The sequence below is a fragment of the Pongo abelii genome, chromosome 19 (assembly GCF_028885655.2).
Source record: "Pongo abelii isolate AG06213 chromosome 19, NHGRI_mPonAbe1-v2.0_pri, whole genome shotgun sequence".
Taxonomy (NCBI): Eukaryota; Metazoa; Chordata; class Mammalia; order Primates; family Hominidae; genus Pongo; species Pongo abelii.
Window position 1 is genome coordinate 21,632,430 of NC_072004.2, and position 15,665 is coordinate 21,648,094.

The 15,665-nt window shown below is 38.1% G+C and overlaps 1 protein-coding gene across 7 annotated transcripts in view; it reads left to right on the top strand.

Annotated features, from left to right (window-relative positions):
• Positions 1 to 15,665, top strand: part of LOC100443043 (coiled-coil domain-containing protein 144A) — a 142,721-nt gene that overhangs the window by 77,932 nt on the left and 49,124 nt on the right. For all 7 annotated transcript variants that reach the window (XM_054536306.2, XM_054536307.2, XM_054536314.2 and 4 more), the window contains 2 exons: positions 268 to 1,227; positions 2,797 to 2,934. In XM_054536306.2, the coding sequence (XP_054392281.1) occupies positions 268 to 1,227; positions 2,797 to 2,934 (1,098 nt within the window). The remainder of the gene's footprint in view (positions 1 to 267; positions 1,228 to 2,796; positions 2,935 to 15,665) is intronic.

Here is a 15,665-nt window from a genome sequence, read left to right on the forward strand (position 1 = left end):
AAAGTCTTTTCCAATTCTGAGATGCTTAAAAATTCTCTAGTCATTTATTTTTTACTTTCATGGATTCATTATCTTCAAATAAACTTATGAAGTTTTGGGAATTTATGTTCTGTGAGGTTTGAAGTTTCGATCCAATATTTTTTTTCAGTTAGATATCCACATGGCAATCTTTTCATTGTATACATGTTCAGGTCATTCTTTAATTTCAGAGGTAATCATGCTATGTCATTTTATTGAGTGCTACTAAATGTTTCCTTTCTTACTTAGATTTCTCATAGGCATAAGAAAGAAAAGGATCTCTTGCATGAAAATTGCATGTTGCAGGAAGAAATTGCCTTGCTGAGACTGGAAATAGATACAATAAAAAATCAGAACCAGCAAAAGGAAAAGAAATATTTTGAAGACATTGAGGTTGTAAAAGAAAAGAATGATAACCTTCAAAAAATTATAAAATTAAATGAGGAAAAGTTAACAAAAACAATGCTCCAGTACAGTGGACAGCTGAATGATCTGACAGTTGAGAACAAAATACTCAATTCTGAACTGGAGAATAAGAAACAGAACCAAGAAAGACTGGAAATAGAAATGGAATCATACCGTTGTAGACTGGCTGCTGCTCTACATGATTGTGATCTAAGTCAGACATCAAGAGACCTAAAACTACAACTTGATTTCCAGAGAACAAGACAAGAGTGGGTTGGTTTACAGGACAAAATAAAGGTTGATATGTCTGACCTACAAGCTAAGAATGAGATTCTTTCTGAAAAACTTTCTAATGCTGAAAGTAAAATCAACAGCCTACAAATTCAGCTCCATAACACAAGAGATGCTGTTGAAAGAAAGAGTTTGATTTTGGAACGTTTGCAGAGAGACCTCAGTCAAACAAAGTGTGAGAAGAAAGAAAGTGAACAAATGTACCAGATTGAACAAAGCAAACTGAAGAAATACATTGCCAAGCAGGAATCTGTAGAGGAGAGATTATCTCAACTACAAAGTGAAAATACGTTGCTTCGCAAGCAACTTTATGATGCTCACAAGAAAGCTAACAGTCAAGAAAAGACAATCAGTACTATCCAAGACCAATTTCATGCTTTTGCCCCAAATCTTCAAGCTGAGAGTGAAAAGCAGATTCTTTCACTACAAGAGAAGAACAAGGAGCTGATGGATGAATATAATCATTTGAAAGAAAGAATGGATCAATGTGAGAAAGAGAAAGTAGAAAGAAAAGTAAGTATTAAGAAAGATAAAATATTTTTCAACCTTCCTGAAAGAAAATGTAAAGTAATATTTGGTTATGGCTAAATGTTGTATCTAGTTGAATATAAAAATATATAGATAATTAATGTATTTGCTATATCAGCCTAGAAATGTACCTGCGAAAAAGAAGTTAAATCTGAAAGATGCTTTACTTTGAGTAGAGAAATTGTGTCACCTATGAAATTTTAAGATCAGTTACAGTGTTAATAGGTACAGACTAATATTCATAATGTAGTCTTATGCTGCTGAAATGATCTTGCAATGCCTTTATGTGGCCATGTTTTAAGACCATCATGAAGCAGATAAATAGAAATGCTCATACCTGACATGAGTATTTTGAAATTAAGATTCAGTGAGGAGGGTTTCTTTGACCGTTAATTCCAGATTTCCCAGGTGAACTGAAGTATACTGCTGTATCTCATAATACTTTTTCTTCAGTAGTTTTGTAATGTATTTAAGTTGGTATAATCTTATTTTTATTCATATCAATTTGACTTTAATCTGAGACAATTTCAGTCTCAGATTACTTGTTATGACCTCTCAATTCTTTAAAGGCACTTACTTTTTCTTTGAGATGGAGTCTTGCTGTGTAATTTTTGTATTTTTAGTACAGACGGGGTTAGCCATGTTGGCCAGGCTGGTCTCGAACTCCTGACCTCAGGTGATCTGCCCACCTCAGCCTCCCACCAAAGTGCTGGGATTACAGGCTTGAGCCACCGCACCCCACCTAAAGGCATTTACTTTTTATCAAATCATAATTTGGGACAGATGTGAATTTTAGAAAAGCCATATTAGATTTAATCTTACCGCTGGTATTTATAATTTACTTTGAATGTTTTTACAAAGAATTTGCTCATAATTTTCATTTCAAGGCTCACTGCCTATCATTCGGATATAACTTTGACCAGTAGAAAGGTAATTGTGGCTATTTTGATTTATTTGTTTGGCATTGAGTCCCATTTTCAAACTAATTCAGAAGTGGCAGGATTCCACATATAGCAGGAATGGACTGAACAGGTGAGACATTGTAGGAGCTGAGGTCAGGAGGGAGGTAGAGGTCAGGTTACGTAGGGCCTCAAAGGCCATTGGAATTTTACTTGTATTCTGAGATAGGAATCTTTTGGAAAGATCTGAGCAGGCAATTGAATATCCAAGGAACTCCAAGGTTGATTTGAGCTTCTAACAAAAAAGAGGGAAAACATTTCACAGTGTGAGATTTACCACCAGCAGCCCCATCCACATACTGATTTCTTTTTGAGACTTTAGTAGCTTGTTAAGCATTGCAGATGTTTCAGGGAAGAGTGAGTAGTGGGCTGAATCTATTGCCTACGTTAACAGAAAACTGATTTGGCAGGAAGATAACACATTCTGTGTCCTTAACTGAATTCAGTAATAAACAAGAATGTGCACACATGAGGAAAAGAAGGTGAATCATATATATGTTGATATTTTTCAAAGTATATATGTTAGAGTTAAATCTTACTACCATAATTTAATAATAAGGTGATTTATAAATCAGTAACAAAAATACCTTCACAGGTAGTTATGAGACAACTCCAACAAGAATGGACCGATCCCCTAAAACAACAACCTATGTCAGAGGCTACATCACGTTGTCACATTAATTTAGATGATACACTGGATTCAAAGAGGAAATTGGGTCAAATCAGAAGTGAAGTATGTATGAAATATAACATGTCAACCGTTAATCTATGGGTGGTGAAATAATGTCAGATGTTTTAGGATACTAATTGCAGTGGATAGTTTTCTTTTGTATTTTTATTATAATTCATTTTATTACAATTTTATTATCTTTATAATGCACTTTTTTCTTAACCTCTGGCTTTCATTCTGTCCTTTTCTCCTCATAAGTACATACATTTTAAAAATAAGAACCATTTCCAAAGATCCTTAGGAAAGTTGGGAATTATTCAGTATTTCTCACAGAAGCTGAGAGACTTTTTTTTTCTGTGAAGTGGTATTTTTTAGTGATTTCTCTATTGCCATGGTGAGACAAGCCAGATTAAATTGTAGGATAATGTTTGATAGAATGTTCCAGAAAATTGTCTTATTTCTTATCTTTACTTTTGTGAATAGGTACAGAATCTGTGTATATTTATTTCATGAATTTCAGGATCACTTGTACAGAAAGGCCATAGTACTGTTCTCCAAAATGCAAATGTTTTAATTTACAAACTACTTGAAATGTTAGGTACTTCCTTCATTTTCCTTTCATTTTAAATATATTGTGCATTTTTACAAATCATGTATAGTATGTACATCCAAAGTAGAGAATTAAGAGATGTATCTAGATTCTACCACCGAGTTTTTAAAAACAATTTTACTAAGACGTACTTCTCATACCATGCAGTTTACCCATTGAACGTGTAGAATTCATGGTCTCAGTATATTCAGAGTGCATAACCATCACCATCATCAATTGTAGGATAATTTCATGACCCTGAAAAGAACCAGCAATCTGTTTTGTTTCCATAGATTAGCCCACTCTGGACACCACATATCAATTGGATCACACAATATGTGGTGGTCTTTTGTGACTGGCTTCTTATACTTAGCATAACATTTTTTTTTTTTTTGGGTGGTTGGCGCTCCCAGATTATTATTATTATTATTATTATTATTATTATTATTATTATTTTTCCTGGCTTGCACAGTTTTGTTTTTTTTTAATTTTTTTATTATTATTACACTTTGGTAAGTTTTAGGGTACATGTGCACAATGTGCAGGTTTGTTACATATGTATACATGTGCCATGTTGGTGTGCCGCACCCATTAACTCATCATTTAACATTAGGTATATCTCCTAATGCTATCCCTCCCCCCTCCCCCCACCCCACAACAGGCCCCAGAGTGTGATGTTCCCCTTCCTGTGTCCATGTGTTCTCATCGTTCAGTTCCCACCTATGAGTGAGAACATGCGGTGTTTGGTTTTTTGTCCTTGCGATACTTTGCTGAGAATGATGGTTTCCAGTTTCATCCATGTCCCTACAAAGGACATGAAATCTTCATTTTTTATAGCTGCATAGTGTTCCATGGTGTATATGTGCCACATTTTCTTAATCCAGTCTATCGTTGTTGGACATTTGGGTTGGTTCCAAGTCTTTGCTATTGTGAATAGTGCCGCAGTAAACATACGTGTGCATGTGTCTTTATAGCAGCATGATTTATAATTCTTTGGGTATATACCCAGTAATGGGATGGCTGGGTCAAATGGTATTTCTAGTTCTAGATCCCTGAGGAATAGCCACACTGACTTCCACAATGGTTGAACTAGTTTACAGTCCCACTAACAGTGTAAAAGTGTTCCTATTTCTCCACCTCCTCTCCAGCACCTGTTGTTTCCTGACTGTTTAATGATCGCCATTGTAACTGGTATGAGATGGTATCTCATTGTGGTTTTGATTTGCATTTCTGTGATGGCCAGTGATGATGAGCATTTTTTCATGTGTTTGTTGGCTGGATAAATGTCTTCTTTTGAGAAGTGTCTGTTCATATCCTTCGCCCAGTTTTTGATGGGGTTGTTTGTTTTTTTCTTGTAAATTTGTTTGAGTTCATTGTAGATTCTGGATATTAGCCCTTTGTCAGATGAGTAGGTTGTGAAAAGTTTCTCCCATTTTGTAGGTTGCCTGTTCACTCTGATGGTAGTTTCTTTTGCTGTGCAGAAGCTCTTTAGCTTAATTAGATCCCATTTGTCAATTTTGGCTTTTGTTGCCATTGCTTTTGCTGTTTTAGACATGAAGTCCTTGCCCATGCCTATGTCCTGAATGGTATTGCCTAGGTTTTCTTCTAGGTTTTTTATGGTTTTAGGTCTAACATGTAAGCCTTTAATCCATCTTGAATTAATTTTTGTCTAAGGTGTAAGGAAGGGATCCAGTTTCAGCTTTCTACATATGGCTAGCCAGTTTTCCCAGCACCATTTATTAAATAGGGAATCGTTTCCCCATTGCTTGTTTTTGTCAGGTTTGTCAAAGATCAGATGGTTGTAGATATGTGGTGTTATTTCTGAGGGCTCTGTTCTGTTCCATTGGTCTATATCTCTGTTTTGGTACCAGTACCATGCTGTTTTGGTTACTGTAGCCTTGTAGTATGGTTTGAAGTCAGGTAGCATGATGTCTCTGGCTTTGTTCTTTTGGCTTAGGATTGACTTGGCGATGCGGGCTCTTTTTTGGTTCCATATGAACTTTAAAGTAGTTTCTTCCAATTCTGTGAAGAAAGTCATTGGTAGCTTGATGGGGATGGCATTGAATCTATAAATTATCTTGGGTAGTATGGCCATTTTCACGATATTGATTCTTCCTACCCATGAGCATGGAATGTTCTTCCATTTGTTTGTATCCTCCTTTATTTCATTGAGCAGTGGTTTGTAGTTCTCCTTGAAGAGGTCCTTCACATCCCTTGTAAGTTGGATTCCCGGGTATTTTATTCTCTTTGAAGCAATTGTGAATGGGAGTTCACTCATGATTTGGCTCTCTGTTTGTCTGTTATTGGTGTATAAGAATGCTTGTGATTTTTGTACACTGATTTTGTATCGTGAGACTTTGCTGAAGTTGCTTATCAGCTTAAGGAGATTTTGGGCTGAGACAATGGGGTTTTCTAGATATACAATCATGTCATCTGCAAACAGGGACAATTTGACTTCCTCTTTTCCTAATTGAATACCCTTTATTTCCTTCTCCTGCCTAATTGCCTGGCCAGAAATTCCAGCACTATGTTGAATAGGAGTGGTGAGAGAGGGCATCCCTGTCTTGTGCCAGTTTTCAAAGGGAATGCTTCCAGTTTTTCCCCATTCAGTATGATATTGGCTGTGGGTTTGTCATAGATAGCTCTTATTATTTTGAGATACATCCCATCAATACTTAATTTATTGAGAGTTTTTAGCATGAAGCGTTGTTGAATTTTGTCAAAGGCCTTTTCTGCATCTATTGAGATAATCATGTGGTTTTTGTCTTTGGTTCTGTTTACATGCTGGATTACATTTATTGATTTGCGAATGTTGAACCAGCCTTGCATCCCAGGGATGAAGCCCACTTGATCATGGTGGATAAGCTTTTTGATGGGCTGCTGGATTCTGTTTGCTAGTATTTTACTGAGGATTTTTGCATCAATGTTCATCAAGGATATTGGTGTAAAATTCTCTTTTTTGGTTGTGTCTCTGCCAGACTTTGGTATCAGGATGATGCTGGCCTCATAAAATGAGTTAGGGAGGATTCCCTCTTTTTCTATTGATTGGAATAGTTTCAGAAGGAATGGTACCAGCTCCTCCTTGTACCTCTGGTAGAATTTGACTGTGAATCCATCTGGTCCTGGACTCTTTTTGGTTGGTAAGCTATTGATTATTGCCACAATTTCAGAGCCTGTTATTGGTCTATTCAGAGATTCAACTTCTTCCTGGTATAGTCTTGGGAGGGTGTATGTATGTGTCAAGGAATTTATCCATTTCTTCTAGATTTTCTAGTTTATTTGCATAGAGGTGTTTGTAGTATTCTCTGATGGTAGTTTGTATTTCTGTGGGATTGGTGGTGATATCCCCTTTATCATTTTTTATTGTGTCTATTTGATTCTTCTGTCTTTTCTTCTTTATTAGTCTTGCTAGCGGTCTATCAATTTTGTTGATCTTTTCCAAAAAGCAGGTCTTGGATTCATTAATTTTTTGAAGGGTTTTTTGTGTCTCTATTTCCTTCAGTTCTGCTCTGATTTTAGTTATTTCTTGCCTTCTGCTAGCTTTTGAATTTGTTTGCTCTTGCTTTTCTAGTTCTTTGAATTGTGATGTTAGGGTGTCAATTTTGGATCTTTCCTGCTTTCTCTTTTGGGCATTTAGTGCTATAAATTTCCCTCTACACACTGCTTTGAATGTGTCCCAGAGATTCTGGTATGTTGTATCTTTGTTCTCATTGTTTTCAAAGAACATCTTTATTTCTGCCTTCATTTTGTTATGTACCCAGTAGTCATTCAGGAGCAGGTTGTTCAGTTTCCATGTAGTTGAACGGTTTTGAGTGAGTTTCTTAATCTTGAGTTCTAGTTGGATTGCACTGTGGTCTGAGAGACAGTTTGTTATAATTTCTATTCTTTTACATTTGCTGAGGAGTGCTTTACTTCCAACTATGTGGTCAATTTTGGAATAGGTGTGGTGTGGTGCTGAAAAGAATGTATATTCTGTTGATTTGGGGTGGAGAGTTCTGTAGATGTCTATTAGGTCTGTTTGCTGCAGAGCTGAGTTCAATTCCTGGGTATCCTTGTTAACTTTCTGTCTCCTTGATCTGTCTAATGTTGACAGTGGGGTGTTTAAGTCTCCCATTATTATTGTGTGGGAGTCTAAGACTCTTTGTAGGTCACTAAGGGCTTGCTTTATGAATCTGGGTGCTCCTCTATTGGGTGCATATATATTTAGGATAGTTAGCTCTTCTTGTTGAATTGATCCCTTTACCATTATGTAATGGCCTTCTTTGTCTCTTTTGATCTTTGTTGGTTTAAAGTCTGTTTTATCAGAGACTAGGATTGCAACCCCTGCTCTTTTTTGTTTTCCATTTGCTTGGTAGATCTTCCTCCATCCCTTTATTTTGAGCCTATGTGTGTCTCTGCATGTGAGATGGGTTTCCTGAATACAGCACACTGATGGGTCTTGACTCTTTATCCAATTTGCCAGTCTGTGTCTTTTAATTGGAGCATTTAGCCCATTTACATTTAAAGTTAATATTGTTATGTGTGAATTTGATCCTGTCATTATGATGTTAGCTGGTTATTTTGCTCATTAGTTGATGCAGTTTCTTCCTAGCCTTGATGGTCTTTACATTTTGGCATGTTTTTGCAGTAGCTGGTACCGGTTGTTCCTTTCTATGTTTAGTGCTTCCTTCAGAAGCTCTTTTAGGGCAGGCCTGGTGGTGACAGAATCTCTCAGCATTTGCTTGTCTGTAAAGGATTTTATTTCTCCTTCACTTATGAAGCTTAGTTTGGCTGGATATGAAATTCTGGGTTGAAAATTCTTTTCTTTAAGAATGTTGAATGTTGGCCCCCACTCTCTTCTGGCTTGTAGAGTTTCTGCTGAGAGATCCGCTGTTAGTCTGATGGGCTTCCCTTTGTGGGCAACCCGACCTTTCTCTCTGGCTGCCATTAACATTTTTTCCTTCATTTCAGCTTTGGTGAACCTGACAATTATGTGTCTCGGAGTTGCTCTTCTCGAGGAGTATCTTTGTGGCGTTCTCTGTATTTCCTGAATCTGAATGTTGGCCTGCCTTGTTAGATTGGGGAAGTTCTCCTGGATAATATCCTGCAGAGTGTTTTCCAACTTGGTTCCATTCTCCCCGTCACTTTCAGGTACACCAATCAGATGTAGATTTGGTCTTTTCACATAGTCCCATATTTCTTGGAGGCTTTGTTCGTTTCTTTTTATTCTTTTTTCTCTAAACTTCCCTTCTCGCTTTATTTCATTCATTTCATCTTCCATCACTGATACGCTCTCTTCCAGTTGATCGCATTGGCTCCTGAGGCTTCTGCATTCTTCACGTAGTTCTCGAGCCTTGGCTTTCAGCTCCATCAGCTCCTTTAAGGACTTCTCTGCATTGGTTATTCTAGTTATCCATTCGTCTAATTTTTTTTCAAGGTTTCTAACTTCTTTGCCATTGGTTTGAATTTCCTCCTGTAGCTCAGAGTTGTTTGAAGCCTTCTTCTCTCAACTCGTCAGTCATTCTCCATCCAGCTTTGTTCCGTTGCTGGTGAGGAGCTGCGTTCCTTTGGAGGAGGAGAGGTGCTCTGCTTTTTAGAGTTTCCAGTTTTTCTGCTCTGTTTTTTCCCCATCTTTGTGGTTTTATCTACTTTTCGTCTTTGATGATGGTGATGTACTGATGGGTTTTAGTGTGGGTGTCCTTTCTGTTTGTTAGTTTTCCTTCTAACAGACAGGACCCTCAGCTGCAGGTCTGTTGGAGTTTTCTAGAGGTCCACTCCAGACCCTTTTTGCCTGGGTGTCAGCAGTGGTGGCTGCAGAACAGCGGTGGCTGTAGAACAGCAGATTTTGGTGACCCGCAAATGCTGCTGCCTGATCATTCCTCTGGAAGTTTTGTCTCAGAGGAGTACCTGGCCGTGTGAGGTGTCAGTCTGCCCCTACTCGGGGGTGCCTCCCAGTTAGGCTGCTCAGGGGTCAGGGACCCACTTGAGGAGGCAGTCTGCCCGTTCTCAGATCTCCAGGTGTGTGCTGGGAGAACCACTACTCTCTTCAAAGTTGTCAGACAGGGACATTTAAGTCTGCAGAGGTTACTGCTGTCTTTTTGTTTGTCTGTGCCCTGCCCCCAGAGGTGGAGCCTACAGAGGCAGGCAGGCCTCCTTGAGCTGTGGCGGGCTCCACCCAGTTCGAGCTTCTAGGCTGCTTTGTTTACCTAATCAAGCCTGGGCAATGGCAGGCGCCCCTCCCCCAGCCTCCCTGCCACCTTGCAGTTTGATCTCAGACTGCTGTGCTAGCAATCAGTGAGACTCCGTGGGCGTAGGACCCTCCGAGCCAGGTGCGGGATATAATCTCCTGGTGTGCCGTTTTCTAAGCCCGTTGGAAAAGCGCAGTATTAGGGTGGGAGTGACCCGATTTTCCAGGTGCCGTCTGTCACCCCTTTCTTTGACTAGGAAAGGGAACTCCCTGACCCCTTGCACTTCCTGAATGAGGCAGTGCCTTGCCCTGCTTCAGCTCGTGCACGGTGCGCTGCACCCACTGTCCTGCACCCACTGTCTGGCACTCCCTAGTGAGATGAACCCGGTACCTCAGATGGAAATGCAGAAATCACCTGTCTTCTGCATTGCTCATGCTGGGAGCTGTAGACCGGAGCTGTTCCTATTCGGCCATCTTGGCTCCATTCCTCAGCATAACATTTTTAAGGTTCATTGTGTTGTAACGTGTCAGTATTTAATTTCATCTTATCGCTGAATAATTTTCCACTTTATGGATGTACCACTCATTTATTTAGCCATTCATCAGATGATGGACCTTTGGATTGTTTCCATGTTTTGGCTATTATTAATCATGCTGCTGTGAACTTTTATGTACAAGTTTTTGTGTTTGTGTATGTGTTCCTTTCTCTTGGGTGTATACATATGAGTTGAATTTCTGGGTCATACGGTAACTCTATGCTTAACCTTTTGAGGAGCTGCCAGTCTGCTTTCCAAAGTGGTTGCACCATTTTACATTCCCATCAGCATTGTATGAGGGTCTAATTTCTCCATATCCTTGCCAACATTTTTCATATTTTTGATTGAAAAAGGATTCCAACCTAGAGGTATGAAGTGGTACCTCATTGTGGTGTTGATTCACATTTCCCTAGTGATGAATGACTTTAAGCCTCTTTTTATGTGCTTATGAGCCATTTGTATATCTTCTTTGGAGAAATGTCTATTCAAATCCTTTGCCCATATTAAAATTGGGTTATCCTAAATTTCTGAATTTTAAGAGTTCTTTATATACCCTAGGTATAAGTCCCTTATCAGATATGTTTCCAAATATTTTCAATGGCTTTCCTTTTAATTTTTTTTTATGATTTATTATGTTTTTAAAATTTATATAATTTTAAATTGTAGAGAGAAGGTCTCACTATGTTGTCCAGGCTGGTTTTGAACTCCTGAGCTAAAGCAATCCTCCCACCTCGGCCTCCCAAAGTGTTGGGATTACAGGTGTAAACCACCATGCCCAGCCTCCTTTTCACTTTCTTGATGGTCTCTGTTCAAGCACAGAAGTTTCACATTTTGATGAAGTCCAGTTAATTTTTTTTTTTTGCAGTCACAAAGATTTATGGCTATGTTTTCTTCTAGCAATTTTATAGTTTTGGTTCTTACATTTCGCGGTTCTATTTTGTTACTTTTGCATATGACATTTGGTGGAAGTCCACCTTTATTCTTTTGCATGTGGATATACAGTTGTCCCAGCACCATTTGTTGAAAAATCGATTCATTTCTCATTTAATTCTTTTTACACCCGTGTTGAAAATCAGTTGACCATAAAAGTGTGGGTTTGTTTTTGGATTCTCAATTCTAATATATTGAGCTATGTCTATCCTTATGCCAGTAGCAAATCACATTTAGGAAAACTCGTATTCAGTCCTGTTGCTTATTACCAGTTGTCTTATGTAAGAATAGAAATTTAAGTAGTAGAATGTCTTTAATTTCACTTTTTGCTTCTTGAAGGAGTGTATGGCCAGCTTATGCCTTGTTGACTTCATGACATGATGAGAGTCAGGCTTACAAAGACAGATCCCATTATTTTTTTTTCTCCAGTCATACCTTTTGTCTCTCACCCAGTGCCTCTCTCTTCACTCCCATTTCCATCAAATCTTGGCCACAGAATATGCTGACTCTGTCTATTTATTGCATTATGTTTTATTAACTCATTATAAGTCATAGAGTCACATGTAGATTTTAACTATGAAGGGCAAGATTAAGTCTAGGCTGTCATCTTTCCTCATTGGAAACTGAGCTAATTCGTCATTTGCAGTTCACAGTTAGATCCTCTTTTGACACAGCACCTGGTTCTCTTGTACACCCCCGGAGCTGAATCCTCTTCTTGGCACAGATCCTACGTTCTCAGAAACCAGAGTTCCCTGCATTTACCTCCTTTTGCTTAAATAAAGATGCATAGCTATGCTTTTATAACTCAATACATAATTCATTGAATAAATACTTAAACCCATTCAAAGAACAACTTCCAGGAGTGCAGCAACTGGAAATCAGGTCATGTCCAGGCATTTATCAGAAACAAGTAGTCGAATTGGTTGTATGAATTTCAAAATTTCAGAGTCAATTTGTATGATATGGAGAAGCATTTTGGTACAACATAAAGATGAGATGCTCTTCCCTTCTCCATACAAATGAACTTGAAGTAAGGTAAAGGGGAAATTGCATTTAATAGCTTGACACTCAAAGGACACTACATTTGTTTTACTTCAGAGATTGTTAAAACTGATTCCATAATATTTTTTTATTTCCTCATTGAGGAAATGGAAATGAAGATTGAATCCTAGATTGATTAATAAATATCCAAAGCTGCTTATCACTTTTAGAATTTCAGTTCATTGAAATCAGATACAATGTCTGATTTTTGGTTATTAATCAAATATTTCTAGTTTTTTCAGCTTCTTTATACTTCAAATTATATATCTCCTTCCTTCCTCATCTTCCTTATTTCATAACTCAGGGGACAAATTCTAAAAGCCTCACTGGCTTAGTCATCAGAATTTGTAATCGAAAGGAACTTTTTCTTTTTTTTTTCTTTTATATATATATTTTTATTATACTTTAAGTTCTAGGGTACATGTGCACAATGTGCAGGTTTGTTACATATGCATACATGTGCCATGTTGGTGTGCTGTACCCATTAACTCATCATTTACATTACGTATATCTCCATCTTCTAATGCTATCCCTCCCACCTCCCCCCACCTGACAACAGGCCCTGGTGTGTGATGGAAAGGAACTTTTTCTAAACTTCCTCTGCAGTAGTTCTTACGTCTTTCTCCTGGTTGTCTGCTGCTTCCCATTAGAGTTGTTTGTCATTAATAAATTAACCTCAACATTTGTTAGATCTTACTTTAAAGGAGACGAATTTCTACCAGGTATGTTCTATTTCTTATTGTCTCCTTGTTTAAATTTATTTTTCTGGTTATTTTTTCCTAACAAATTATCCAAAGTTGAGTGACTTAGAACAACATTCGTTTAGTTCACCAATCTGTGGTTTGGGAAAACTTTGCCCAGGATAGCTTGCCTCTGCTCGCTTAAGCTTCACTTGGTATAAATCAAAGGCTGAGGGACTGGAATCATCTGAAGGTTTGTTCACTAAGATGTCTGTTGCTGATGGTGGCTGTTGGTTGGAACTTTAGTTGGGGCAGGATGCCCAGATATCTACACTGGAAATCCTAGGCTTTCTTTGTGGCCCAAGCTTCCTCACAACATGGGGGCTGGGTTCCAAGGGTGAGCAGTCTGCGGTAGAGAGCCTCTTCTAACATAATGTTGGAAGCCACATGGTAATCATTTTTAACACATTCTGTTCATTAGAAGCAAGTCACTAAGTTTCACCCATAGTCTATGTATAGGATGAATGATTTTGCTTTTATTTTTACTTATGTATTTATATTTTTAGACGTGGTGTCTTGCTATGTTGCCCAGGCTGGCCTTGACTTCCATGGCTCAAGAATTCTTCCTGCCTCTGCCTTCCAAGTAGCTGAGAACACAGGCACATGACACCACACCTGGCTTCCTTTTATTTTTTGTGGACCTGTGTAATTGTACATATTTATGGTATATACAGTGATATTTTTGATATGTGTAAACAATGTATAATGGTCAAATCAGGCTAATTAACATATCCATCACCTCAAACATTTACCATTTCTTTGTGATGTGAACTTTCAAAATCCTCTCGTCTAGCTTTTTAAAAATATTAGTTAACCAAGCCAGGCATAGTGGCACACACCTGTAATCCCAGCTGTTTGGGAGGCTGAGGCAGGAGAATGGCTTGAACCCTGGAGGCGGAGATTGCAGTGAGTTGAGATTGCACCACTGCATGCCAGCCTGGGTGACAGAGTGAGTCTCAGCCTAAAAAAAAAAAAAAATTAGTTAACCATATTTACCCTACAATGCAGCAGAACACTAGAATTCATTCTTCCTATGTAGCTATAATTTTGTATCCATTAACCAGCCTATCCCCATCTTCCACTCCCCTTTACTTTTCTCAGCCTCTAATACCCACAATTCTACTCTCTACTTCCATGAACTTTTAAAAAAATTTTAGCTCTGAACTCAAACAAATTTACAAGAAAAAAACAACCCCATCAAAAAGTGGGCGAAGGATGTGAACAGACACTTCTCAAATGAAGACATTTATGCAGCCAAAAAACACATGAAAAAATGCTCATCATCACTAGCCATCAGAGAAATGCAAATCAAAACCACAATGAGATATCATCTCACACCAGTTAGAAGGGCGATCATTAAAAAGTCAGGAAACAACAGGTGCTGGAGAGGATGTGGAGAAATAGGAACACTTTTACACTGTTAGTGGGACTGTAAACTAGTTCAACCATTGTGGAAGTCAGTGTGGCTATTCCTCAGGGATCTAGAACTAGAAATACCATTTGACCCAGCCATCCCATTACTGGGTATATACCCAAAGGATTATAAATCATGCTGCTATAAAGACACATGCACACGTATGTTTACTGCGGCACTATTCACAATAGCAAAGACTTGGAACCAACCCAAATGTCCAACAACGATAGACTGGATTAAGAAAATGTGGCACATATACACCATGGAATACTACGCAGCCATAAAAAATGAAGAGTTCATGTCCTTTGTAGGGACATGGATGAAACCGGAAACCATCATTCTCAGCAAAGTATCGCAAGGACAAAAAACCAAACACCGCATGTTCTCACTCATAGGTGGGAACTGAACGATGAGAACACATGGACACAGGAAGGGGAACATCACACTCTGGGGCCTGTTGTGGGGTGGGGGGAGGGGGGAGGGATAGCATTAGGAGATATACCTAATGTTAAATGACGAGTTAATGGGTGCAGCACACCAACATGGCACATGTATACATATGTAACAAACCTGCACATTGTGCACATGTACCCTAAAACTTAAAGTATAATAAAAAAAAATTTTAGCTCCCACATGTGTGAGAACATACAGTAGTTATTTTTCTGTGCCTGAATTATTTCACTTAATGTCCTCATCCATGTTGCTGTAAATGACATAATTTTATTCTTTTTTATGGCTGAATATTATTCCATTGTGTACATATACCACATTTTTTTAACTCACTAACCTCATTCATCTGTTGATGAACATTTAGGTTGATTCTGTATCTTGGTTGTTGTGAATAGTGTTGCAATAAACATGGGGATACTGATGATATACTGATTTTCTTTCTTTTGGATAAATACTCAGTAGTGGGATTGTTGGATCATATGACACTTCTATTTTTAGTTTTTTAAGAAACTTCCAGCCTATACTAGTTTACATTCCCTCCACGAGTGCGTAAGAGTTTTGTTTTTCTCCCCAACCTCACCAGGATTTTTTACTTTTTGGGTTTTTTGTTTGTTTGTGTTTTTTTGTTGTTGTTGTTTGTTTCTTTGTTTGTTTTTGATAGTAGCCATTCTGTGGTGAGACGATATCTCATTTGGGATTTTATTTTCATTTTCCTGTTAGTGAGTGATGTTCAGTACTTTTCCATATATTTGTGGCCATTTGTACATCTTCTTTTTAGAAATGTCTATTTAAATTCTTTGTCTGCATTTTAGGGGGATTATTAACTATTTTTTACTGTTGAGTTGTTTGAGTTCCCAGTATATTCTAGATATTGGACCTTTCTCAGATGAATAGATTTATAAATATTGTCTCCCAATCTACAGATTGT